Source organism: Ascochyta rabiei, chromosome 15 (assembly GCF_004011695.2).
Source record: "Ascochyta rabiei chromosome 15, complete sequence".
Lineage (NCBI taxonomy): Eukaryota > Fungi > Ascomycota > Dothideomycetes > Pleosporales > Didymellaceae > Ascochyta > Ascochyta rabiei.
Genome location: NC_082419.1, coordinates 918,662 through 943,956, shown reverse-complemented (window position 1 = coordinate 943,956; position 25,295 = coordinate 918,662). Strand labels below are relative to the sequence as shown.

General features: G+C 53.2%; 10 protein-coding genes across 11 annotated transcripts, besides 6 other annotated features; 4 read left to right on the top strand and 6 right to left on the bottom strand.

The window, feature by feature from the left end:
• Positions 1 to 213: 213 nt before the first annotated feature.
• Positions 214 to 2,559, bottom strand: EKO05_0008740 (1,4-alpha-glucan branching enzyme; the record flags this gene model as incomplete). Its single annotated transcript, XM_059637372.1, has 6 exons — positions 214 to 240; positions 291 to 921; positions 969 to 1,993; positions 2,048 to 2,260; positions 2,312 to 2,436; positions 2,490 to 2,559. The coding sequence occupies 6 exons, from the start codon at positions 2,557 to 2,559 to the stop codon at positions 214 to 216; spliced, it is 2,091 nt and encodes a 696-aa protein (XP_059493355.1).
• A 558-nt stretch (positions 2,560 to 3,117) lies between these two features.
• Positions 3,118 to 3,162: a tandem repeat.
• A 35-nt stretch (positions 3,163 to 3,197) lies between these two features.
• EKO05_0008739 (ATP-binding protein) lies at positions 3,198 to 5,132 on the top strand (the record flags this gene model as incomplete). Its single annotated transcript, XM_038941786.1, has 3 exons — positions 3,198 to 3,609; positions 3,687 to 4,868; positions 4,918 to 5,132. 3 exons carry the CDS (start codon positions 3,198 to 3,200, stop codon positions 5,130 to 5,132), a joined length of 1,809 nt encoding a protein of 602 aa, XP_038796272.1.
• A 515-nt stretch (positions 5,133 to 5,647) lies between these two features.
• Positions 5,648 to 5,686: a tandem repeat.
• A 998-nt stretch (positions 5,687 to 6,684) lies between these two features.
• On the bottom strand, positions 6,685 to 8,412 carry EKO05_0008738 (SPT3 Dosage dependent suppressor of Ty-induced promoter mutations-like protein; the record flags this gene model as incomplete). Of its 2 annotated transcripts, XM_059637371.1 has the most annotated exons (2): positions 6,685 to 8,235; positions 8,284 to 8,412. In XM_059637371.1, 2 exons carry the CDS (start codon positions 8,410 to 8,412, stop codon positions 6,685 to 6,687), a joined length of 1,680 nt encoding a protein of 559 aa, XP_059493354.1. The 2 variants fall into 2 exon arrangements, with proteins under 2 accessions (XP_059493354.1, XP_038796271.1); XM_038946612.1 differs by having other exon boundaries at positions 6,685 to 8,412.
• Positions 8,413 to 8,647: 235 nt separating this feature from the next.
• Positions 8,648 to 8,681: a tandem repeat.
• Positions 8,682 to 8,898: 217 nt separating this feature from the next.
• Positions 8,899 to 8,961: a tandem repeat.
• A 3,802-nt stretch (positions 8,962 to 12,763) lies between these two features.
• On the bottom strand, positions 12,764 to 13,159 carry EKO05_0008737 (uncharacterized protein; the record flags this gene model as incomplete). The annotated part of the gene is made up of 1 exon (XM_059637370.1): positions 12,764 to 13,159. One exon carries the CDS (start codon positions 13,157 to 13,159, stop codon positions 12,764 to 12,766), a length of 396 nt encoding a protein of 131 aa, XP_059493353.1.
• A 2,271-nt stretch (positions 13,160 to 15,430) lies between these two features.
• EKO05_0008736 (uncharacterized protein) lies at positions 15,431 to 15,682 on the bottom strand (the record flags this gene model as incomplete). Its single annotated transcript, XM_059637369.1, has 1 exon — positions 15,431 to 15,682. One exon carries the CDS (start codon positions 15,680 to 15,682, stop codon positions 15,431 to 15,433), a length of 252 nt encoding a protein of 83 aa, XP_059493352.1.
• Positions 15,683 to 16,177: 495 nt separating this feature from the next.
• Positions 16,178 to 17,384, top strand: EKO05_0008735 (uncharacterized protein; the record flags this gene model as incomplete). Its single annotated transcript, XM_038941677.2, has 2 exons — positions 16,178 to 16,210; positions 16,326 to 17,384. The coding sequence occupies 2 exons, from the start codon at positions 16,178 to 16,180 to the stop codon at positions 17,382 to 17,384; spliced, it is 1,092 nt and encodes a 363-aa protein (XP_038796269.2).
• Positions 17,385 to 18,079: 695 nt separating this feature from the next.
• EKO05_0008734 (ndufa8, NADH-ubiquinone oxidoreductase complex I 19kd subunit) lies at positions 18,080 to 18,698 on the bottom strand (the record flags this gene model as incomplete). Its single annotated transcript, XM_038941570.1, has 4 exons — positions 18,080 to 18,163; positions 18,214 to 18,346; positions 18,398 to 18,625; positions 18,679 to 18,698. 4 exons carry the CDS (start codon positions 18,696 to 18,698, stop codon positions 18,080 to 18,082), a joined length of 465 nt encoding a protein of 154 aa, XP_038796268.1.
• A 383-nt stretch (positions 18,699 to 19,081) lies between these two features.
• EKO05_0008733 (Nucleoporin nup57) lies at positions 19,082 to 20,477 on the top strand (the record flags this gene model as incomplete). The annotated part of the gene is made up of 3 exons (XM_038941641.1): positions 19,082 to 19,607; positions 19,653 to 20,311; positions 20,364 to 20,477. The coding sequence occupies 3 exons, from the start codon at positions 19,082 to 19,084 to the stop codon at positions 20,475 to 20,477; spliced, it is 1,299 nt and encodes a 432-aa protein (XP_038796267.1).
• Positions 19,177 to 19,195: a tandem repeat.
• Positions 19,334 to 19,456: a tandem repeat.
• A 325-nt stretch (positions 20,478 to 20,802) lies between the features above and the next one.
• Positions 20,803 to 21,059, bottom strand: EKO05_0008732 (uncharacterized protein; the record flags this gene model as incomplete). The annotated part of the gene is made up of 3 exons (XM_059637368.1): positions 20,803 to 20,840; positions 20,892 to 20,990; positions 21,050 to 21,059. 3 exons carry the CDS (start codon positions 21,057 to 21,059, stop codon positions 20,803 to 20,805), a joined length of 147 nt encoding a protein of 48 aa, XP_059493351.1.
• Positions 21,060 to 22,670: 1,611 nt separating this feature from the next.
• EKO05_0008731 (uncharacterized protein) lies at positions 22,671 to 24,609 on the top strand (the record flags this gene model as incomplete). Its single annotated transcript, XM_038941667.2, has 2 exons — positions 22,671 to 24,037; positions 24,096 to 24,609. The coding sequence occupies 2 exons, from the start codon at positions 22,671 to 22,673 to the stop codon at positions 24,607 to 24,609; spliced, it is 1,881 nt and encodes a 626-aa protein (XP_038796266.2).
• Positions 24,610 to 25,295: the final 686 nt, after the last annotated feature.

Here is a 25,295-nt window from a genome sequence, read left to right as displayed (position 1 = left end):
TTTTGTGGCCCGCTTAGTTTGCAGCATGCTAGGATGCTTTGCTCATTTCAAAACACAAGGTATACAGAGATTCGTACTTCGCAGTCGACTTCATGCTCTACATTACACAGTGTGGTTTTCTTGATGGTATCCTTGCATGACGCTTGGGTTCAACATATATGCTATTAGGTGATCCTTGATCCTGGTTCTGAACCCTCAGCCCTCCACATTCTACTACAACGTGTTCTCCAACGCCAGCACCTGCAGTATGGTTAGCAGCTATCAACGGACTCAAGACTACCTCAACTTACGATTGCGCTCCTGGACGGGATGTAGACCTGCAAAAAGTTCTTCCTATCATTCCACGCAAACGGCGTTGTGAAAAACCTCGTGTCCTCGGCGACGTTACCATGGCCACCGAAGGTCTTGCTGTCCGTGTTCAGAACGATCCTGTAGGTGCCTTCTTGCTCGACACCGACACGGTAGTCAGTGAAGCTGTTCGAAGGGTGGAAGTTGAAGATCCACAACAAGCCAGCACGCTCAAAGACAATGACCTTGTCACCTTCGTGCTTCAGGCTGACGTAAGCCTGTGGCGAGTGCAGCCAGCCGTACTTTTCTTCTGTCCACTGCATCTTGCTGTCGAACTCGTTCAGAAATCTGTAGCGAAGTAGGTCGTCATCGACCAGGTTGAACTGTCTCCTAGCATAGTCGAAGCTGTTACCGTTGCCCTCTCGCGGGAAGTCTAGCCATTCTGGATGGCCAAACTCGTTGCCCTCAAAGTTCAGGTAGCCTTCGCCTCCCAGGCCATGCGTAATCAACCTGATCAGCTTGTGGAGGGAGATACCTCTGTCGATGACGGGTGTCAGCTCCGAGAGCAGAGACATGTTGGTGTACATCTGAGCGTCGCAGAGCCAGAAGAGCAGGGTCTTGTCTCCTACGAGTCTATGATGCGTTAGCAGCTACTAGAAATGGCAGGTTTGATAACATACGCTTGGTCATGCGACTCAGCATAGGCAATGGTCTTCTCGCCATGCCGTCTATTTGTCAATGTGAAGACAAGGGCACCCATGTCCCAATCAATGTCCTGTTTCTCCTTCAACCACTTGATGTAGAGATCAGGCACAGCCATGGCTAGTCTGTAGTCGAATCCTATTCCGCCTAGAGACAGAGAGACACAAAGACCAGGCATACCTGAGACGTCTTCGGCGATAGTGATGGAGTCAGGGTACAGCTGGTGTAGGAGCTCATTAGCCAGCATGAGGTACACGACACCCTCCTCATCGACGCCAGGCCCGAAGTACTCGTGGTAGCCACCTGAGAAACCTGTACCAATGCCGTGGTGGGTGTAGATCATGCTCGTGACACCATCGAAACGGAAACCATCGAACTGGTACTCTTCCATCCAGAATCGTAGATTGCTAAGCAGGAAACGGAGGACTTCATGGCTGCCATAGTTGAACAGCCTGCTGTCCCACAGCTCATGTCGACCTTTAGCACCCTCGTGGAAGTACTGATGATCGCTGCCATCGAACATGTTGAGTCCATCAAGGACGTTCTTCGACGCGTGGCTGTGGACAACGTCGAGCAGCACCGTGATGCCCATGCCGTGTGCAGTGTCGATCAGCTCTTTGAGCTCATCTGGGAAACCGTAGCGACTGCTCGCAGCGAAGAAGCTGTTGATTTGGTAGCCAAAGCTGGCGTAGTAGGCGTGCTCCATGACTGCCATGAGCTGGATGACATTGTATCCCAGATGTTTGATCCTTGGCAGGATGTTGTGTGTGAACTCTTTGTAGGTGGCTACTTTGCGCTCAGGTGATGAGATACCAACATGGGCTTCGTAGATTCGAGCGCTTTGGGGCTTCGCTGGCCGCTTGTTCTTGAACTGGTATTTCTGGGGAGGGTTCCAGAAGCGCGCATCGTAGACGGGCGAGACGTTGAGGTCCTGGGTCACTCGGGTGATCCAGGCGGGGAGACGCTCTTGGCGTGCGTGATCGTTGGGGACGACAAGAGAGATCTGGTCCAACTGTCAGCCTCACATGTTTGTAACGAGCGTCCCTAGCACACCCACCTTGATCTTTGAGTCGTGGGGTATTGAGGGCTGGCCGTTCCTGCCAGGTACCGTCACCTCGAAGACACCGTAGTTGTTCTTGGTCATGGGTGTCGCATCGCGGTTCCAGTCGTTGAAGTCGCCAATGAGGTATGCACGCAGGGCGTTTGGAGCCCACTCGCGGTATACGACGTCGCCGTTCTGTTGGACGTGGAAGCCAAAGGTCTCGTAACCCTGATGGGCGGTTAGCTACACGGTCAACAGAGGCAATTGGGCCTTGCTTGCCCTTGAGAACTTGTCGAGGCCGCCTTCTGTCTCCTCAATCGTCTTGATCCAGTGCTGGGCTTTGGCGTAGCGGCTCTTCAGCGCGCCCGTAAAGGGCTCCAGATAAGGGTCGAGCTGGACAATGCCTGTGTTGGAGCTGGTCAGTCAATGGCTGGCTGCCAGGGCGCAGTACCCATACCCGTCCCGTCGTTGCTGCCCTTTGCGGGGGCGTCGTTGACTGAGTTCGCTGATGCGTTGACGAGCTCCATGTTGGTGTTTGGTGGAGAACGTGCTGCGGCGGGAAGTTTGCTATCAGGCTGCTGGGTCGGCTGGGTCTGCAGGAAGATGGAGCCAAGTGCACGGCTTTCTAACCGCAAACCATGCACGAGCTCGCAATTAGACAGCGGGCAAGCAAGCGGACGTGATTTGCGGGGTCCTTGCCCAAGTGTCTGGCTGCAGGCCTCAACGAGAGGTCGCAGCCATCGACCAACGTCATAGCTCTGCTACCTTTCAGGACTGGGCTGGCTGTAGCGCGACTCAACAGCGCGCAGCGCAGGGGTCGGAAGGATTCACGCAGCGATTCGAATTCGAGGGCGGCTTCTTTTCTCGCGAGGCTGCCATGAGCGCAACACGGCACTGGCTAACTGACTTGTCCGCTGCGAGGCTGCTGTGGACTGCGTTCCGTTGTGCTAGCTGGCTCTCACGGACCCACGTCTGGGGATGGCGTCTCGCCCCCGCACGCAGCCATTCGGCCCAATGCGGAGAGCTGTAGCTCCTCCCACGTCCACGCCCGCCTGGCACTATCGCACGCTCGTGATTGCTGTCAGGCTCCTGCTTCGGTTTCTGACTCTGCTCTGCTCTGCTCTTGCGCCCGTGATGTGACACGCATCGCGACTGGCCCCCCACCATGATAACCAGGAAGCTCACCGTCGTTGTTTCGCCCCAGGCCCGCGCATCCCATCTCGCTCTGTGCACCATCGGCCGTCGTGCTCTCCACACCCGAGGCCCCGCGCAGTCTGCCTACCGCCGCTCCGACTTCAGCGGCCAGGGCTTCTCCAACCTCTACGAGACTGATCAGCCAACACGTGGCCCGCTGGGAGGCACATCCAACGTGGGAGCAAGTCTCGTAACCCCCAAGGCGCTGAGACAGCACCTGGATCAGTTCGTGGTCGACCAAGACCGCGCCAAGGTGGTGCTGAGTGTCGCCATACACGAACACCACTTGCGCATACAGGAGCTGCAGCGACAGAGAGATGAGCAAGCCAGACTGGAGGCGCAGGCGCAGCGGAGAGCCGCAGCGTTCAGGCATCCTGTACAAGGTAGATCCAAATCTCGTTATCTTGACGCCACAAGGTGCTTCTGCCACCAATGGATGGATCGTGACTGAGCAAAACAGACGACTTTCCAGGTCAGCAGGCTGCTGTACACGCCTACGATCCTGCACATTCGCCGTCGTATAGCGATCCTTCTTACACGTCGTCCTCCTTGGCGCCAGCAGAAGCCGGTCCCTCGTTAGAGACTGATGCCGAGCCGTTGCAGATAGACAAGTCGAACGTGCTCATACTAGGGCCTACCGGCGTAGGCAAGACTCTGATGTGCAAAACCCTGGCGAAGACGCTAGGCATCCCTATCTCCATGTCAGACTGCACAACCTTTACCCAAGCTGGATACATTGGAGACGATGTAGAGCAGTGCGTGTCTCGCCTCTTCTCTACCGCAGGTCATGACATCGAAGCTACAGAGCATGGCATCATTGTGCTGGACGAAATCGACAAGATCGCCTCGGCCAAGATGTCGCACGGGAAGGATGTTGGAGGCGAAGGCGTACAGCAAGCTTTGCTCAAGATCATCGAGGGTACGACTGTCCAAGTGCGTGCCAAGCCAGAGAAGAGCGCTGGCAAGGGTTCTGGCAGCACAAGTGGTTACTCTTCCAACACCCCCCTGGACAATCCACGAAGCCCACTCTCAGGTGGTAGTCCAGGCGGTGGCAAGGACGAAGTGTTCAACATACGTACCGACAATATTCTCTTCATATGCACCGGCGCATTCGCCAACCTACACAAGACCATCTTGGACCGCAAATCGATGGGAGGTATAGGGTTCGGTGCTTCCATCCGCTCGTCGAGCTCCGAGGCATCTGCTGAAGGGGTCATGTTGAGAGGAGAGGAAGCGGCCCGATTCAAAAAAGACGCTCCTTTCTTCGTCCCACCCGAGAAACCCAATCCGTTTGGTGGTGTCCGACAGAAGAAGCCCGAAGAGCGGGTCAACGTACTTGATCACGTACAACCAGCCGATCTCCAGAAATATGGCATGATCCCTGAGCTGATCGGTCGCGTCCCTACCGTCTGTGCTGTGTCTGCTCTTGACGAGGAAGCGCTGGTTCGTGTTCTCACTGAACCCAAGAACAGTCTCCTTTCGCAAGAGCAACACAAATTCTATCTAAGGAATATCGAACTGCGCTTCACTAATGGTGCCCTGCGAGAGATAGCGCGCAAGGCCAGCAAAATGGGCACAGGCGCGCGTGGCTTGCGGCATGTCGTTGACCAGCTGCTTTTGCAGGCCAAGTACGAAACGCCTGGTATAGTCATCCTATCCACTCGTCCAGACGAATTGCTGACGAGACTCAGGTTCGAGTGTCAAGCACATTTTAGTCACGCAAGACGTTGCTCTCCTGAAAACCGCTCCACTGTACTTCCACCGAGGTCAGTCGAGTGCCTTCCAAGCTGCACTGACACAGGAGGAAGAAAAATGGGATGAAGAGCTTCGCAGCAAAGAGGACTCATCGGTTGGTCATGTCCATACATTCGAAGAGTACAGGAAAGCTGGCGCGGCGGGACTCTAGGGGAAGACCGTGTGCGAGTCGGCCTGTGATGTTCCTTTGTCGTTTGCCGAATGGACCGAATTGGTCGTTGCCCAGGATGGGAGTGTACTAGTGTAGAACGCTGACCCAACACACCTATGCTTCAACATATGCTGAAGCGTGCCGATGGATGATGTAGCTCACGGCACCGGGCTGCTGCAGTTCATGACAACAGGCATTTGTTAGCGTCGAGATGGTCGTTTCGACTTCATGTAGATAATATCAATCGCTCATAAGCGTTCACGAAGTAACGTAGTAAAATGAGAGAGACGAAAGCCTGGTCAGTCTGTATGCACCGCGTCGCGCATGTCTGTCAACAGCCAGGACCCAGTGTGTGAAAAGCGATTTCCAACCGGCAGTATCCTGTTGCATCTACGTGTCTCCACAGCGAACAGGCTGTAAAACGAAAGCGCTTCATTTCTTCTGCTGTCCAGAAACAAACATCCAAACAGACACCTCCGCCCTTGTGCAACAGACGTTACGGCGCTCCCCAAGCTACCGTCGAACCGCGAACCGCAACCCACGACCCGCGAACCAGCACAACGGTGCCGCTTTAGAGCGCAGACCGCTTGTGCAGACCGATCGAATGAGCAGGACAGTACCCCTCAGTGCTGATGAAACCCGCGCCCTTGGCGACGTCTGCTCTTCACCGATCCATCGTCTCAAGCGCTGTGGGGCGGTGGGGACCCAATCACCTAGCTGGCGCGTCTGGACTGCAGTGCGGGCGCTGGCGGGGGTCGAGCTGTAGGTAAGCTCCTTGATACTGTGTTTTCGGCGGCTGCGGAAGATGGACGTCGTACCGAGCAGTGCATGGCCTCGTTCGGCGGGGTGCTGATGCTGGTGCTACTTCATTGGTGCGAGAGCAAGTGTGCCATGTCATGTCTGGGGGCTGGTCGGTAGATAGCGATAATAACGTCTGGATCGAGGGGGAGGGCGAGAGCACCAAGGCGCACGGCGGTTTCAAACGATTCGTGGTGCGGATAGGGAGCTGACTGCATGCATGCTGTGGTCCCCATGCATCTGGGGATGAGGAGTGAACCCTCAGGACGCCAGGGTCTGCGAGACGAGGACTGGGTGTCAGATGCGGGGTTGGGAAGGCTTCATGAGGGGCAGGTGCCACGGCATACCTGCCTCTAAAAGTCCAACCAGGTCTTTACTGTTGGGGGCAAGTTTTCCCGTAATCAATTGGTGTGAAGTGTGGTATCTGTTTGATTGTTTCGTAGTCTATACGGCCTCACGAGAGGTCTGCAGTAGCAATTATGGAAGCAACAATAACGTTGATCTAGTGATTAAAAGCATATTCGTCTGAGTAGCAAGGTTGTATCCAGGCTTGTATAGGGAACGAATTCGTAAACGTAGTAGAAGTAATGATGAAGCACGCCATGTTCTGTGCTGTGATACGCCGTAAGCTGCAATGTCCGTTATGCAAGCTCGCCACTCAAGATGCAACTGTCCAGTACCCAAGTCAATCGATCGCCAAGGAACGCCATGATAACTCCATGTTTCAATTTTCGTAATGCAGCGCCAAAAGGTATTAAGCTTGCCAGTTGGGAAATTCGTAGAACCCCGTCTCTGTCGGCGAGAACTGGGTGTTGACATGGGGAGGCTGCTGCGAAGGCATGGAGAAGTTCATTGCTTGGGGTGCTTGCTGAGGTGCAGCAGCGTAGTTTGGTAGAGGATGCGACTGCTGGGCTGTGACGGGGTGGCGAAGCGTTTGGAGCGTCTGCTGAGGGTTGACCACCCTGTTCAGGGTCTGCGTAAGCTGCTGGGGGGCAACAGCCTGGCTGAAGTGAGGATAGTTGCCGAAGTTGAATGCTTTCAGAGTTGGAGTGGTTGGCTGTGAGTGGATGCCGGGCGAAGGAGGGCGCGAGTACATGGGTGTTGGAGGTTGCGACTCCATGCCGAAGACTGTAGGGGGATGGTTGTAGCCGTAGGGTGTGGGTGCTGGCGCAGTGAAGTTGAATTGTGTCGTCATTGGGTATTGCGGGTATAATGGATATTGCTGAAATTGCTGGCTCTGATTGGGCATAGAGGTTTGCAGGCCCAGAGACGGCGACAGAAGCTCGGTTTGGGGGTTTTCCTTGTTCTTGTGATCGTCGGTAACTTGGAGAATCTCAGACACACATTGAGTTAGCAGCTCTCGGTTGGCGCCCCTTATTGTAAAGATGACCCTATACCCGACTGGCGTCTTGGACTCTTGATGTCTGCAGTAGCATGCAATGCGCATGGAGAACTCGACTTTCTTTGCACCTGAGCCCCACTTGCTATCTGCGGCATCGGCGTCTGCCAGTCGCTTGAACTCTTTCTCATTGACAATGATGATACGCTTGTCATCGTAGGTGCTCCACTCCTCTTCCTCTTCTTCGTTGCGCTTCTTCTTGCGGCCGAACCGCTTCTTCTCGCGTTCTTGACAGCCATTGCAGATGATGACTGCACCGCCGTTTTGAGGGTGTGCGGGGTCATCCTTCTCCAGCTCGGAGACGTCGACACGTGGACTTCTGGCAGGGAATTCACCCTCACCTCGAGCACGTGCAAAAGCAAGTTCCATGTCTTTCTGCTCCTCGACCGCAACGGCGCAGACGAGGGTGAAATCAATGGAGACAGCTGCGCCTTTCTTTTGATTGTCTCGGATCTCTTCTGCAGTCGCCAGCTGCTTCGGCTTCGAGATGGTCTGGCGGGCAAAGCGAGCCCATTTGTAGGTTTCAGGCAAAGGATCCAAGACCATGGTGACCTTGGTCTGGGTCTCGGCACGCGTCTTGGTCCTGTCCATGGTGACTTTGAGCGAGAGGCTGTCCTCGACCTGGGGGATGTGGATGGCTTCTGGAGACTGGTATCCGTAGGCGGAAGGAGCGGTACCCGGGGTGTAGGCTGACATGTCGTTGGATACTTCAGGTGAGCTCGTGCGGCTCTCCTCTCTCGCAAACTCGCCGGGTGAGTTGGCGGTGCTGTAGACAAAATCAAAGTCTGCAGCAGGAGACGGTGTGTTGGACTCTGAAGAGTAGTTGTCGAGGAAAGCGTCGAACACGGTCGGCTCGATCTTGACCCTCTTCGTCCTTGTGGATGAGTAATCTTGCTCTTGTTGAAACTGATGAAGCTTAGTCAGGTCGACGGCAGAGTCCTTGTGCTTATGTACCAGCTCTTCTTCGGCGGGTGCGGAGAAATCAAACGTGTCAAACTTGGAAGAGTTGGCTGTGGTGAAGGGTTGCTGGGCAGAGCCGTCAAAGGTCAGATCAGCTGGGTTGACAAACGTGGAGAAATCCATGGCGAAGGTGCAGACTACGCCTTTGATGTGGGATGTGGCAACTATCGAGTCGCTATGTGGTAGTTGTCAGATCAAGGCGGGGGGCGTTGGGGCTACTGTGGAGGGGGTGTTCTGTCCTGGTAGCCGTCGAGGGTGGGTCCTGTCTGTCAATTGCAGGCGGTGCGCGGCCGTCTTGCAGTAGTCCAGACGATCGTTCACACGAGACCGAACATGAACGGGTAAGAAAGCGAGCGTGGGTGGTGGAGGTGAAGATGGAGGCGGAGATGGAGCGAGCGATAGCAATAATCGGGGTTAGTAATGGCTCTGCCCCGGGGTTGAGGAGGGAAGTCGCGGCCGAGCAGCGTTGTTGCAGCAGGGCGCTGTCAGAAGTGATGGAGGAGCTGGTGCGGAGCCGAAAGTGGGCCAATCACAAGGCGTATGATCGCCTACCGGGACTGGGCGTCTTCCTGGGTCTAGCGAGGAAAACGTTTCAGGGAGGCGGCTGCAAGGTGATGTGAGGTGATGTGAGGTGATGTGAGGCGAGGCGAGGTGTGGTGAGGTGTGGTGAGGCGTTGTGCTGGTTCGAGGGCAGCGAACGTCCGTTGCGTGTTCGGAAGAGGAGGAGGGGAAGGGTGGACTGCGGAGAGTGAATTGAGGTCGTATGGGCGCACGCGGGCTTGTATTTCTCTTGCTAACAGCTACCATGCACCCCACTCAGCACAAAAGCTTCCGTCGCTCGTCGCTCTTCGCCGCACTCTAAGCAACGTCAATCCGCCAAGGGCACCCCTGCACTGGCGCACCAACACCGTCAAGCCATGGAGCGAGCACTTGTACAGCTACTTTTCCACGACGTTCCCTCTCCTGCACCCACACCGGCTGCTGGCGCCACCACGCCCAGACAGGCGGCAAACGCAGCCGGGAACGTGGGCTGCTCGCTGCGTGGTCACCGATCAAAGCCCGCTTCAGGCGCGCCCACGAGTCCTGTTCAGGGCCGTCTGTCTCTTCCACAAAGGCAACGCAAGCGTGCGGGAGATGTACCTGAACATCGCCGCCATCACCATGCACGAGCCGGGCACGGTCGACTGCACTCGGTGCGCTGCTAGCTGCTGCAGCCGTCCTGGGCTCTTTTATCGCGCGCTATGAGACTTGCTCAATCCTCGCACAGCTAACAGGCTCGCCGTGACAGGCCTACAGGCCTACAGGCCTACAGCCCGACAGCCCTCAGCGGAAAGAGTCGGCTGCTTGTCGTGCAACTGCGCCGTGGTGCTCTCATCGAAAACGATACACTGCAGCCATGGGCCCATGTCATGATGCGGATCATCCTGCACGATGGACATGCAGCCAGCCATTTGCTGCGTCGCGCCTGTGCACCGCTAGCTGACCTCCCAGAGCCCGCGGTTTGGCATCCGGCAAACCGACGGCGCGCCACGCTTCGCTCGCTCTGGACGCTTCTCCAGAGGCCTCGAGTGGCCGTCTCCGCCAGTCTGCCAGCCAACCCGTCCAAATCTTTCTTCCGCAAGGCTGCGGCCGCGAGCATCCAGCACCCAGCAGGAAGACCTAGCCGGCGCGCCGTCTGCCTGCTCCCAAGCCAAGCACCACGCACAGCACCACGCTTGCCAGCGGCCAGCCTGCCAGGCCTGCCAGGCCAACAGCCTGCACGACAAGGCCGCTGCCGCACGCTCTTCTTCCCCTGTCGACTCGATAAAACTCTGTGCCAGCCATCTTGCACTCGTCCAATGTGTCCAACTCGCGCAATCTGCCGCGTCAGAGAAACCACCGCGCCATCACCTCATTAATCCTGCCCTGTTGTAATGCATTAAAGTCTGACCCCACGAATGCTTCCCACTAACCACTCCCCGCCTCTAGTGGCGATGCACTACCGCTGAGATTTTCGGAACGCAACGACTCACAGAGCGACTTCGGCTGTCTGCCAACTGACAAGAACCCATCCTCAGTTCCCCTAGTGTCGACTCCTACTCGTTGGCTTGGCGTCGGCTCTCGGTCCTGGCCTGGAGCCGCCGTTACGCTCAGCCTCGTATCTTGGCTTGCGTTTGAGGTCATCGACTCCTCACAAAGCTCATTATTGCAGAACGTTTTACCAAACCGTGACAGTCCAGCCAGACATCAGCAAGTGTGTCACTGCACGCTTGCCACACACCGTATCTGCGCTCATCCGTCACAGAGTGTGATTTGCTGCTCACTCCTTATCGATAGAACAGGTGGGAAACTCTTTTCCACTGATCTTCAGCGACCCCAGACTCTTGAACTGGAAACGGTGGGTCTTGACGTGTCCCCGCCATCTCAGTCGTCTTAGAGTCTAATCTAGCCCGGACAAAATCTGACCTCACCTCTTGTTGCTTCAAGGCTATTACAAGTAATCTCGAATTTAGCAACTGCGTACCGTTATCACGGAGAATACAATCCACGTGACGTACTGACAAGATATAACGTACCCCTACCCGCCTTTGCTAAGCTAATATTTGAACCTTTTGTACGTGTGTTTGATAGGTTCGATAACGTCATGCGAGGATGTGGTTAGTTACGGGCTCCATCCATGTGCCTTCTGCTTGTGACAGACCTCTACGCACTCCATCTCAACATGCGAGGCTATGACTTCGGTACGATTAATACGCATCAAGTCGAATCCTGGAAACAGTCAAACGACTCAACTAAAGGTTAGCCATGTCGCCTGCTTGCACTTGATGCTTCCCAAGCAACATGCAGACTTGACTCTCAGAGATCATCTCGTGACACTCTCTTTCACATGTCACATATTCTACCTGTGCCACGGTGACATTATCGACGCACCCCAGATCTCGAAAGGCCTGACAGACGCCCAATCTCCAGATTCAACTCACCCTGCAGATGCAAGTCTGGAAGCTTAAGCTAACGTTGATGCTGTTAATAAGCAGGCTAAAGAAAAAGTATCCATCAGGCCAGCAAATCGAGCTACTAAAAGTTGATTTTGTTTCGTCAGATTGAGTCGTTCACAACGGACCGTATGTACGCACATCTAGTTGCGCCTGCCCTTGAATGTACAGCGATATGCAGCAGCATGGTCGACTTTGCTCCACGCGGTGACTTGTCACTGTCTTCTGCTTTGTCTTACAGTCATAGCCACAGCAGACGCAGCACCACACACAACTTACACAAATACTAGTCGCAAGGACAGCCATTATGATTATGCTTGATGAGCAACGAGAAGCTGTGATCGAGTCCTACCAACATTTTTTACAATCTCGAGATGTCAGATCAACGACGTATCATAGTATTGCAAGCTAAGTGCTTCATGAGACGCATCTCAGCGTCCTATTCATTTGTCCATGTGTTGCAGTCTCTAAGCAAACCATGCGTTGTAGATCACGAGGCGTCCGTGTTTGTATAGCGCTGTAAGTTCCACCAGGAACACAAAGCCTGTATCTACCTAAGGCGTGTTAACTGCGGCAACCCGAGCATACCGCACACTTGTAACCATCGGCATGCCGAAGCAATGGATGCAGACGAGATGGCACCACTGGACGCAAAACCTCACATGTGGACCAAGCTCACGCCTTCTTCGTAAACTGTTTGTCGACACAGTCTTTCGGCTTCCAGCTTCAGTGTGGTGGAGCACTGCGCGCATGTTTCAAGGGGCTACATGAACTACTGCACCGTCCCGCTTGCGGTCCATTCATGAGCTTCATCAATAGCCGCATACCCATCCCTAGACGTCCAAACCAACAGTGACGTCCAGCTACCTTAAGTATGTCCATAATCAGCCAACAGTCCATGGTGTCTCTCCAACATTCTCAGTCTACCGATCCAATCTAGCTGCCAGTAACTCATAGCACAAACCATGGGTTTCCGTTCCACGTCAGTCAGGCAACCAAGGTACGTGCAATGCAATCCACAGTCCGTCTACGGACGCCAACGCAACCGTGATGCACACCATACAAGACGCCCACCAATAACTCGCTGTTCCGATGCACCACCTTCAATCAGCACGTAACGCCTTTTCAAGCTGCACCCAAGGCTCGCCTACGCCCTCCCCTTTTCGTAGCCACCCGTGGCAACAAGCTGCATCGGTCGGACATCACGCAACGCTCTCGACTCCGTATTCCGCCGGTTGTGTTATGTGAAAGGATGCGACTGCATGCACGACGGCACGACACGAGCTCAACAGCGGCCAAAGATAGCATAACAAGGCTTGTTATAGGTATGAGCATCGATGTGCTTGGGACATACCCCTCCTGTTGTTGATTGTGGATTCTGCCCCTCATTCCGTTTGACGTCGTCAACCTTGGCTCTTATCAGGCTCGAGCAGCTAGCGGTTAATCTGCACTGCATCTGCACCTCGTTAATCTATTTGGACAGGCCTGAGGCTGAGAAACATCTAGTGCGAATAATGTGGCGATACAGTACGCGCACCAAACACGAACAGTCGAGCACCCAGCAACTCTAGTTTATCGATGCACACACGAACGTTTCCTTTCAATCTCTCTCTCTCCTGCATCGTGCTTCTGCCCCACCGTTCAGCAAGCAGCGCGCCAGTAACGCCTAGATTGCGAGCCGCAACCCTTGGAACGTCCCGCTCAGATTGTCCGTAGCGCACTCCTACCCTGTCTTTGCGGCTACGCGGCTCGACTCCAGCTGTCAGCAAGAGGAAAGCAAATCCGCTATCCGACATCCTGCTCGTCCCTCGTTCCGACGTTCTCCTCTCACGCTGAGCAGCCACCCGAGGTTTACCCAACACCACATCACGCACTTGCAAGTGGAGCATTGCGGCCATCAACACCTCGTCAGTCGAGAACGAATAGACGAACGGCTAAGCGGTAATTTTAGTCGTTTACGTTGTTCGAAGCTTCACATCTGCGAATAGGCATTGCCTATTGACGGACGCGGATCCAGCGCCCTCGAATGGCATCGTGAGCATCGCGGCCGCGGTTTGTGGAGTTAGTTGGTCGGTTTCGGATCGTCGGAGAGCGAGATCTGGCCTCTATTACGTGGCTCAAATTTTGCGTCCATCCAAGCGCAATCTCGGGGAGGGCGACGACAACGAGTCTTGACGACAACGCTGATGCTGATGTCAAGACGTAAAATAGCCAAAAAGCTGTGTTCATCGTGCCGCTTGGCAGGGCCTGTGAAAGTGCAGCCTTTTAGAATCTTATTCCCGGTTGACTAATTGCGTGGGATGCAAATGCCGTGGCGCGATGGTGGCAATTGAAGGGAACGACCTTGAATTAGCGTCCGAAGACAAGCATCTTTGAGCAGACGAACGTAGAGATACAAACGTACCCCAAGGTAGAGTACATGAACGCAAGCGACCGCGGGATCTAAGCTACGGCTCATGCAGGGTGGCTGCGAAAAGTGGACTCGACATGCTGTTGAGCCAGTGCTAACGATTACAATGCCTGTTAAGCAGCATGCTTGGCTTAGACCACCATCAAATCATCGATCATTGTGCCCGTATCATGCCATGCTTGCAAGAGTGTAACCCATTCTTGAAGAACAGGATCCGTGCCAGAGATGGAGGCAAATCCTGAGATAGGCTGACTGCAATTGGACGCTGCCCCGATACGAACGAAGCACTGCAACCCATTACTTCCGCAAGTCACACATGGACGGAAACTCTCCGTAGCATACAAGGTACATTGGATATTGATCGGAGAATATCCTTGGTGCCCGTCAGCCGGCGACCCGAGCCGTGAACTACTCGTTCCGCAGACCCCATACATACTGACTCCATCGACCGCGACTCAGCTCATCACCTTCTTCCGCCTTGCAATGTGTATGCGTTGTCCCGGCAATCTTCGTCCTTTGATACAGACTCTCATGCGTCACTCGAACCAAAAGTTTGTGCCTAGATTTCCCGCGAGTTTGAACAGTTCGAGCATGGAAGTTTTCGTGTCGAAGCAGATGCATAGCCTGACGGTCCTTCGTCACCTCTCGAGTCAAGTGACAATATGAGTCGTGCCAACTCGCAGTTACCGACGACTCTCCACTCCAATCAGGCAACTCCAGTGCCCTTGTTCCTTACCAGGACAAGACATGTATGTCTTCCCAGCATACCTGTACATCCTCACCAGCGTTGGCTTTGCAATGCAGTCTTGGGTCGAGTCAGACTTGGAATAGCTTCCTTCCTTCCCAGGCGATATCCCATCTGCAGCAGACAGGTAGGAGGACGTGTTATTACAGAGCTACACCGTTGTATATGCTCGCACAAGTCTTTCGTAATCTTCGTCCTTGTTTCTCGGGAAGTCGATTTGAAGTGAGGCGTAGACATATCATGGCAACACTTGATGTTGCCTTGGAACATGTAGCGCTTGGAACGGCTGATAAGCTCTCTGAGCTTTCCGGCAAATTCGTGCAAGGAAAGCGGTAGGAAGTTACTGCTGTGAACTCAGTTGTGTTGCGGTTGTTCAATTACTCCTTATGTGAGATTAAACCACGTGTGTTGTTCGTACGCTGTGCCGAAAGGGTAAAAAATGTAAATATTGTACAAAGGCCGTCGGTCTTTGAATGATCAAATAAAAATTCCGCGTGGAAGATCAATTCAGTGCTTGCTACATACATCTGGAAATGCAGGCAGTTCTTGCCCATACGCATGTCTCTCCGGATTTCTATTCCACGTGTAACGGTCGTGCGTTCTTCCCCCAGTCATATTGCCATGGAAGTAGGCACTGAGCGAGTATTGGGGCATACACAACTGCAGTTTCGACATGACTGGGGATAGCACGAGACGAGTAGTTTCTAGTATAGTGTGGAAAAGCAGATGCCCTCGAGAGACAGGACTCAACAGAGGGATAGGAAAATACCCCTTATAGTGAGGAAACGCTTAGACTCTAGTACCCGTGCGGTCGATTGAGTCACACCCACTTTCAAATGCTCCGAGCAGCCAGTTGTGAGTTTCTCAGGCGAAGTTGACTTGAAGAAGTGAAACCTGGTATCTCCACGCACATAGATGTGCTCCATACTCCTATGTCGATGCGTATCTTCCCTTACTGGGCTTGGATACCACCAAACGCCAGCCTTGGACTAGCAGTAGAGAACAGTCTGAACATCACAGCTCGTCCACTTCTACTTGCGGGATTTGAGGACTTGGTATTCCCGTGGGTACGTGCGTTCGGGTGACTGTAGTGTCGAGCGTCGAGTGTGACTTGCCTGCCATGAGGTCTGTTGTGTGCATTGGCTTCTTGGCCCAGAAATCGTCGTTGTCACTGTCGGTAGGTTTCAGATGAACATGGGGTTGGGAACGGGCTATTACCAGTACTACCAGTAAAGCAATATTGAGGAGTACTTTCAAATTGAACATCGAGCGAGTCTGATAAGCTGAAATCGAGCCGTGGAAATGATGATGTTTGAGTGACTTTTGTATCGCAATAGAGGATTGAGTGGCTCTAAAAAGAGGAGCCTTTCCTGAATTTTTCGGGTCTTGGGTCTGCCGCACAAAGTATAGCCCTGAGTTCAATGACCAGTAGTCGTGAGCCCCTCAATCACGTTAAGAGGAGAACAGCTTGTAGTATACAAAGTCTCAAGAACGGATGAAGGGGAGAGGTACAAGTGTGAGATTATTAAAGAGAAGGATTATCTGCTACGTACCATATCTACACAGTCACGTCATGAAACGAGCGTCGCCGTTCGAAGTGAGGGTGGTGAAGCACGTTGGGTGGCGCCTCTTGTTATTGGCTCAATAGCTTCGGTGATCGACAAGCTTACTGCCGAGGTGCTTGCTCCACCAACGCGTCTGCTGCAGTTGCACGCGACACTTTTGTATAGCAGCTCAACTGCGATTTAAGTCCTACACGCAATGCTATCGCTACCAATGGTTGCTCCGCGGGCGGTATGTATACTCTTTTGTCAGTACTTCAGCACCAAAACAGACAAAACGGATCCTCCAGCATGCTCTGACAGCCTTACATTCACAATGGCTTTCAGATCACTAACTAAATGACTAGGACGCCAGCCTATGGCCCTCCCACCGCGTGACCAACTCTTTCCCCTCAGAAGACCTCTCCACGTCCCCTCCAAACAACACACCACACCCACACCCGCAACAACGACGCCCAACTCACCGCACGTCCACTCTCCTCGCAACCCTCACCCAAGATGAGAATATCTTCGAGCAACGCAAGGCAAACGTACAACGCTTCGGAGCCGGGTGGATTAGGCCTCCGGGTGTCACCAAAACGCTCCAGGCAACCACAGACGAGGAGCTTGAGAAGCAAGAACAGGAGATCATGGCGCGCCGCGAGCAAGTTATGATGGACCTTGCGGCAGCCCAACAAGAAGCCACCAATGCGGAGGAACGGCAGGATAGGGAGGGAATGGAGGAGAACGGGGAGGTGGAGGAGAGGGACCTGGACGACGATGTGCCTGAGGCGGAAGCAAGCGCGAGCGAGCTGTCTGCTTCAGATAGTTCTTCAGACGAGGAAGGCAGCGTGTCTGACACAGAAGATGGTGCACGGGAACAGGAGAGCATACCGTTCAACGAAGACTCATTCATCGAGGGGAGCATGGTGGAGGCGGAGGTTAGCGCCATGTTGGAAATGGAAGAGGCCGAGATGGCGGGTGTGTTGCAGGATGAGCGCGACCTGGACGACGATATACCAGAGGCGGGTAGCTACGAGCACACGGACTCCGAGCTCGAAGACTCCAGCGACGATGATGCAGCAAGTCGGCTGCCAGGGATGAGCTCTGTGAGAACAACACGCTCAATGAGACGAAGTTCTGGGTTCCAGAGTGCACGCCGCAGCTCTGGTAGACGCAGCTCCGGACGACGTAGCTCCGGTCTTCCAAGCACGGGAGGCGCACAACAAAACCTCGGTATTGGACACAGCATAGGGCGTAGGATCGACCTTGGAGCCAGTCTGGGCAATGGGAGAAGCAGCTTTGGCATCGATGGCAGCAGTTCGATCCTGGAAGGGAGCTCGTTCTTGAGAAGCTCACCAGCTGCACAGAGGCCGAGCTTGAGAGATCAATTCCTGAGAGCCGCGCGTGGCGGTCGGAGAGGATGAAAGCATGAGATGACACGGTACGATTGAACGAAATTACGATCATGCATTGAAGTACTGGTATGGAGTTAACCACGTATACCCAACTTCCTTCGTATTAGGCACTCCTTCGCATGAGGCACTATGAACACGTGTCGAATAGCATCTGAAATGCAAAGCATAGATTCCACCAGAAAACTTGAAAGCACGGAGCGGCAACATAAATTGCAGAGTAAGGACCCTTACTGCCTTCAAACACTGTTGCTTTCTACTTGTTTCTATGTTTAGCAGGTATTGCGCAGGCTCTCCTTAAACCTTTGTCCAACCCTCCCTATCCCTGGCTCCGCTCGGTGTCTTTTCAACAAACCAAATGCTATCGACGAGTCCTTCCCTATCTCTACCCAACAGCGATGGTTCCAATCCAGTTCTCCTCGAGTCATTGATATGTTAGTGCCCTAGGAGTGAGCAGACGTGCGTTAAGAAGAACGGACTGCGAGAAATACAACTATGTTGAATGTCATCAAGGAAGATTTGTATTGAGTTTTTGCAAGTGAACTACTGTTGGTGTGATGTTACTTTGACGTTAGTGTTGTCGCAGCTCATCGACCATTATCCGCAGTCACGGTCTTGAACCACCACAAGTATCCACTGCAAGTGAAGTATTGAATTCAGTTTAAAGGAATTTCTTGATTGTCGTATCCCGGGTAATATGTACAAAACTAGTGGGTAGCAAAAATGTTGCGCGTCCTCAGGTGGACGGGGGTCTCGCCCTTTGGTGCATCTGGTATCGTCTTCTCGAGTGACTACTCTGGTTAGTGATCAAACCCCACAGAAGCGATACACTCATACTGACCAGCTTGTCGAACACGCACTTGTTCAACCTCCGCTCCTCCGACCTGCAGTTCCAGAGCTGCTGGTTGTGGTTCTCAAGGCACTGCCAGTGGCTGCGGAACTGGTCAAGGCACTCCTTGTTGATATCGCTGATGCTGCATATTGTCAGCACTTGTTCCTATCCGCGCGAAGCCGGTCACTCTTACACGCTCGCAGCACACCTGGTGACCTTGCGGCCCTCCTTCATGCATTCAAGCTCTCCCCGACCGTTGGACTCGGTCTTGCACATCATGTAATCATCGTTGAAGGCCTTGCATCGCGCGCCAATGAAGAAGGAGGCGCTGAGGAGGGGCGCAGAACTGGCTCCAAGCTCCTTGACCTTGGGGATGTCGTCGGGCAGAGGGGTGGTGTCGATGAGGGCTTGCTGGTTGAAGCTGGGCAGTGTTAGCACTCGTTTTCGGTCGTGGGACAGCAGAGAGAAGTGTACCGGGGCTGACGCGACGACATGGTGAGTGTGAGGTGCCAATGGCAGGCGAATTGCTCCCAAAGCGATCTGAGGTTGGAGCTGGTGGTCTCCACACTTGCCGGACTCTGCGAACACCGCCAAGCCCTGCAAAGCAGACTGACCTGTGATATGATTGGTTGCAGGCCTAAAGCTTTCAGCAATCGCCAAAGCAGCCAGCACCCAAATACAGCACCCATTGTGGTCTTGCATCACCACAACGCCTCGCGCAAGCCTCAAGGCAACCTTCACTCTCGACATGCAGACTGATTGAGCTTCTCCTTCTGTCACTACTGCGCTCGCTCTTTCCGCATCGCCTAGCGCGTACCTGAAGCGCGTTTGTACATAAACACCACTGTACCGCGCATTCTTGGACCCACACGCCAACATGTCTTTCAGCTTTGGAAACACTGGGGGAGAGAAGAAGACTGGAACCTTATTTGGAAGTTCGACAGCGCCAGCTGGAGGACTTTTTGGAGGGTCGCAGCAGCAGCAGCAGCAGTCGAATACCACAACACCCAGCCTGTTCGGTACCAACACCGCACCAACGCCCCAGACTGGCGGTCTCTTTGGCTCCACACAGCAGCAACCGCAACAGAATGCTGGATCTAGCTTGTTCGGTGGGCAACTTGGCCAGGCTCAGCAACAGCAGCAGCAACAACAACAACAACAGCAACATCAGTCTTCAAGCCTGTGGGGCCAGGCTCAAACCCAGCAGCAGCAGCCTCAACAACACCAGCAGCAGCAGCAGCAGCAACAACAGTTCAGTAACAGCTTGTTTGGGAACTCACTACAGCCGGCGCCGGGGCTGAATCAAGTTCAGGCCCAGAGCCTCCAGCAAACTCGCGATGGATTGCCTCAGCTGCGGCAGTCAACAGCCCAGCCTTATGCTGGCGCCTCAATCAACGGCCATCGTATGTAGTTCGCCAACTCTGCAAGCCTCCGCTAACTGAAATCAGGCGAGAAGTCTGTCCAGCAGCAAATCGCGGTGCTAAACGGAAAATGGGACCCCGAGAACCCTGATTGCGTTTTTACTCATTATTTCTACAACTCGGTCAAGCCCGAAGAAGCGCCTTTCTACGGTCCTCAGCCAGGAGAGGATGAGAGGAAGTGGGAGGAAGCTTTGTCGAAGAAGCCTGCGCCTGGCGCCATCCCTGTTCTGGCCCGTGGTTTTGAGCAGGTAGCAGAGCGCATACGCCAGCAGCAAATGGCCGTGAACGCACTTCGAACGCGCCTTCACGAGATCAACAACAGCCTTTCTGTACTCAAGGATACCCACGAGCTGAACGTTGCATCACGTATCACCGAGGCCAAACGAAAGCACATCGTTTTCACACAGCGAACACTGGCGCTTGCGACAAAGGTGCAAATCCTGAGGAACCGCGGCTATGTCATGGACACACAGGAAGAGGACTTGAAGAAGAAGCTTATCGAGCTCGAGAAGAAGACGTTTGACCCCGTTCTCGGAGGACGGCAAGAAGAGATCTGGGCGCGCATGTCAGGCGTGCGTGAGAGGGCGCGGATACTACAGGAGGAGACAGAGAAGCTGGTCAAGAACATCGAAAGCCAGCAGAATGGCGAAATGCTCTCCGAAGAGGACCAGAAGGCGCTCGAGAAGGTACGTCTGTTATTCAAATAAGAGAATACACCTAAGCTAACTATAACACCAGCTCCTGAAGGACTATGACAGGCAGCTCGAGCACCTCAAGAAATGGGTCGACGACACAAAGCAAGAGTATGACGAATATGAGAAGGTGAAAGAGCAGAGACCAGCAAAGCGATAATCATATAGCGTTGGCACGTACAGCTGAAGGAGCATCTATGAATCATCTCGTTGGTGAAAAGTTTGGCATTGCGAGATACCACGTTGGTGCTCTTCGAGCCCGTAGCATAGATTCCAATGCCATTGCTCGCTTGTGTGGCACTCGAATCTGTCATAAATCCAGGTGTATCTTTGAAGTGTCATCTTCCCATTGACAAATATATATCCCAATGCTTTCCATCGTGTTGTACAAGCGCTCACATCCAAGCGCACCTAAGACACAGATAGCATAAACGCCGCTGAAAGATTATACAGGTATTGCGCCTCGAACAGTTCGTCGTAGTCGTTTAGATGAGCTTGTAGACGTAATCGACGAGGAAAGGCGCTGGAGCACCGTTAGCAACTACACGCATTCTTCTGAAAGAGATAAACGTACAGAGGTAGAGCACAACAGCTGACGCAGCTGTCCACTTGATGTCCAGCATGGTCTGCGCCTCGGCGCGCTCAAGCTCCTGCTTGGATGGCTGGGGTGGTGCTGCGCAAACCGTCAGTATAGCTCCTCTCCGCTTCCCTTCATCGCATGGCTCTACTGACCTCCGAACATCTTGTGTGTATGGCTGAAAGTGAAGGGATGGAGAAGAGTAGCGGACTTGGTCGATGTTGTGGATGTACAGATGTCGAAGATGACGTTCACTCGCAAAGTTTCAAAGAAGCATGTCGGCGTTTACACGGTGTTTTGCCGATAAGATGGGTTGGCTGAACACGTGCATGCGCGCCAATCATCTTGGTCTTGACCTGTTCTACAAGATCTTGCTGTGTACAGCTTGCATATGCAGCTCATCGAGTTCTTCTGACGGTCTGATGCTGAATCGCGTCGTATTTCATGCATTTGTACGTGGGTGACAGCCGGCCCTATATGAGGAAACTGAAATCATTTCCCCAGAAGCACCTATCTTACATGGTAGACGACATGCACCCCTGAGCTCTGTTCATGCTTGGTTACGCATTACAAGTTATACCGAAATAACATCAGTCGATGAAACTCTTCATTTCAGAGATACAACGCGTCCTTGCCACAATAATGGAGCTGATCTTTGCCTCGTCAGCGTTGCACAAGGTCACAGTGATACCTGAGTCTTCAGCATCTGATCAAGCCAGACACCAACGATGGGGTCCAACCCCTGCAAAGATGCGTTTCAGATTCACGCCAGTAAAGCCACAAGTCTAACTTCGAGCTTGCGGTCCTATTACGAGCGAGTTGTGGTCCATCTCCTCCCTACTGCACCGTGATGATTCATGTTCACAGGGTTGTGTAGATCAGCTCCTGACTTTTGTTTATTAAATATGTGCTCCCGCGCCTTAAGTTTTAGTCAAGCAAGTCTTGTAGTCCGCTTCTGTCACTCTTTTATCGTCATCTAAACAGGATGTTCCTCAGGACTGTGGTCTTAAGCCTTTCGACTTGCGCTTCGGCGCTTCACGCTCGCTCATACAGTGCTGGCATGTCTGAACATGGAAACTATTCCAAAGTCACATTTTAACTTCTACAGTCCCATCACAATCGGGATCATCCAATAGCTCTTCGCTGGCTTCAGTCTACAGCTCTGTAATATCTTCAACCATTCAAACTACCCAGCCTGCGACCAACACTGTCGCGCCGTATCCTACCAAGTCGAACGGCACCAGCAACCCGTCCGCACCCTCATCAACTGCAACTTCTGGATCATGCGCCCCGTACTGGCTCGAGAGCATCAAACACCAGGGCCTGGCGTCGTTTAACCCGAATCCGGACAATTACACGATCTTTAGAAATGTGAAAGATTTTGGTGCTCTTGGTGACGGGGTCACCGATGATACTGCAGCAATCCAGAGAGCCGTTACTCAGGGCAGTCGATGTGGACCCAGCAAATGCGAGAGCAGTACAAACACACCCGCACTGGTCTACTTTCCTGAAGGGACCTATCTGATTTCTTCGAGTATTATCGATTATTACTACACTCAGGTTTGCCATCCCATCATGTCACAAAGATAAGACTGCTAACTTCGACAGCTCATTGGCAACCCGAACTGTCTTCCAATCTTACTTGCTACATCCAATTTTACAGGCCTCGGACTAATTGACGGTAGCCCTTATCTAGGCACTGGCACTCGTCCCGGACAAACCGGCTTCGGACCGACCAATACGTTCTTCCGTCAGATCCGTAATTTCGTCCTGGACATGACCAACATCCCGGCCAACGTCTCAGCAACTGGAGTGCACTGGCCTACTGCGCAGACGACGAGCCTCCAAAATGTCGTCTTCAAGATGTCTGCGGCCAACGGTACACAACACCAAGGACTATTCGTCGAAGAGGGCTCCGGAGGCTTCATGACCGATCTTGTCTTCGAGGGTGGGAACTACGGTTTCAATGTTGGTAATCAGCAGTTCACTACGCGCAACTTGACTTTCAACAATGTTGTCACGGCCATCAACCAGTTATGGGATTGGGGATGGACGTATTCTGGTGTTAAAATCAACAACTGCCAAGTCGGTCTGAACATCTCGGCAGGAGGTCCGTCGGCCGTCAATGTTGGGTCCATTACCCTGTTCGACAGCGAGATTAGTAACACACCCATCGGTATTGTCACCGCCAGGACTGACAACTCCGAGCCTGCTGCAGCAGGAAGTTTGTATCTGGAGAACGTCAAGCTAAACAACGTTGGTATTGCTGTTGCGGGGCCTAACTCAACCTACCTTCAAGGTACAGCTGGCTCAACAGTTATCGCTGCTTGGGCTGACGGCCATCGCTACCTACCTGAGGGTCCTGTCGAGGCACGAGGCCCTATTGAACCCAGTAAGAGACCAGCTGAATTGCTTGACGCCACAGGAAGGTACTACACGCGTTCAAAGCCGCAGTACGACTCAGCTCCACTGTCGTCGTTCCTCAGTGCTCGAGAGCTTGGCGCTGCTGGTGACGGTACGACTGATGATACTGCTGCACTCAATGCTGCATTACTGCAGGCTCAGAAAGAAAACAAAATCCTCTTCGTCGACGCCGGTTTCTACAAAGTTACCGGGACCATTTATGTTCCCCCAGGCTCCAAGATTGTCGGCGAGGCCCTAGCGTCCGTCATTCTTTCAGCGGGCGAGTACTTTAACGACATCAACAACCCTCAACCCGTGGTACGTGTCGCACAGCCAGGCGAGCAAGGCTCGATCGAATGGTCCGACATGTTCGTCAGTACACAAGGACAGCAAAAGGGCGCAATCCTTATTGAATACAATCTCGCTACTTACGATTCAACTCCAGCTGGTATGTGGGACGTCCACACACGCATTGGTGGCTTCGCTGGCTCCAACCTGCAAACAGAACAATGCGAGAAGACCCCTAATACTGTTGTTACGTCCGCGAACTTGGTCCAAGACTGCATAGCTGCATACATGTCTATCCACGTCACCAAGTTTGGCACCGGCCTCTACCTAGAGAATAACTGGCTCTGGGTCGCCGATCACGACCTGGACGACGCGAGTAATAACAATACACAGATTACCATCTACGCAGGCCGAGGTCTGCATATTGAGAGTCAGCGCGGTCAGCTATGGCTGTAAGTCTTTGCCTTTCTCTCATCTAGACTCTATACGCAGCATGCTAACAGTTATTAGCTGGGGTACCGCCGTCGAACATCACGCCCTCTACGAATACCAGTTCGTCGACACACGTAACGTATTCATGGGCCTGATCCAGACCGAAACAGCTTACTACCAACCGAACCCCGACGCTACTATTCCCTTCCCTCCTAACCCAGCGCTGAACGATCCCATTTTCGCTCCCTTCATCAATGGCACGAGTAACTCTACTGCCAGCACCGCGAGCGGATGGGGTCTACGAATATTGCGCAGCAACAACATCCTCGGGTACGGCGTGGGCCTGTACAGTTTCTTCGACAACTACAGCACCGCATGCTCAGCTAAGGGCGCCGGTGCTGTGTGCCAAACGAGGATCCTGAGCGTCGAGGGTGATGAGCTAAGCTACGATATCAACCTTTACAACCTCAATACTGTAGGTGCGACGAAAATGATTACGAGAGACGGAGTGGATCTCGCAAGCAATGAGGACAACGACAGTACGTTTGTGGATACGATCAATTTATTCCGGATCGATGCGTTCGGGTCGTGACGGAGACGATGAATTTGTAGTGTATACGCTTGTCAAAATCCACAAGGGCACTCAGAACTCCTTCGCTAGGAACTGCATCAAACAACGAGCTTGAGTGTGATCTTACACTACACATCAACAGGATGCTTTCACAGGCGTATCAAGAGCGCAACAACGAACGCATGCCCAACTCTGTGCAGTTGTTTCTTGGTCCACGTGGGAACAGAGAAAGAACAAGCCACACTCAAGATGAGATAACATGCCAGCAGGCTGAACACCTAGCGACACCAAACTCGGAGAGGTGCATGTGCGAGGACCGGCAAAGGTGATACAAGTCAGGCTTGAAGCGCCTGTCAGCCAAGAAATCAAACTTATAGACATCGAGCCCGTCTCGCATTGAGGCGGCCACCAAATCCAGCTTTCGAACAGAAGAGCATCTAGCCGGAAGAGTACTCTTTTGAAAATGCGGTGAAGTCCAGAGTTCAATATTGACATCGACGCTCCTTCCCCTTGGAGACTGACAGGAAGCATCGGTAGTCAACGCAACGGAGGACGCAGCGAGGTAAGTATTGTATACATTGATCACAACTCTTTGAGTCTACGGGAAGCCGAAAGCAAAGTGGACTTGAGTCGTCTGAGGCCAAAAATGTAGGAGCCTGGACAGCAAAGCTTATCGCTTGATGGTGCGTACACTTCGGCCTTTTCGC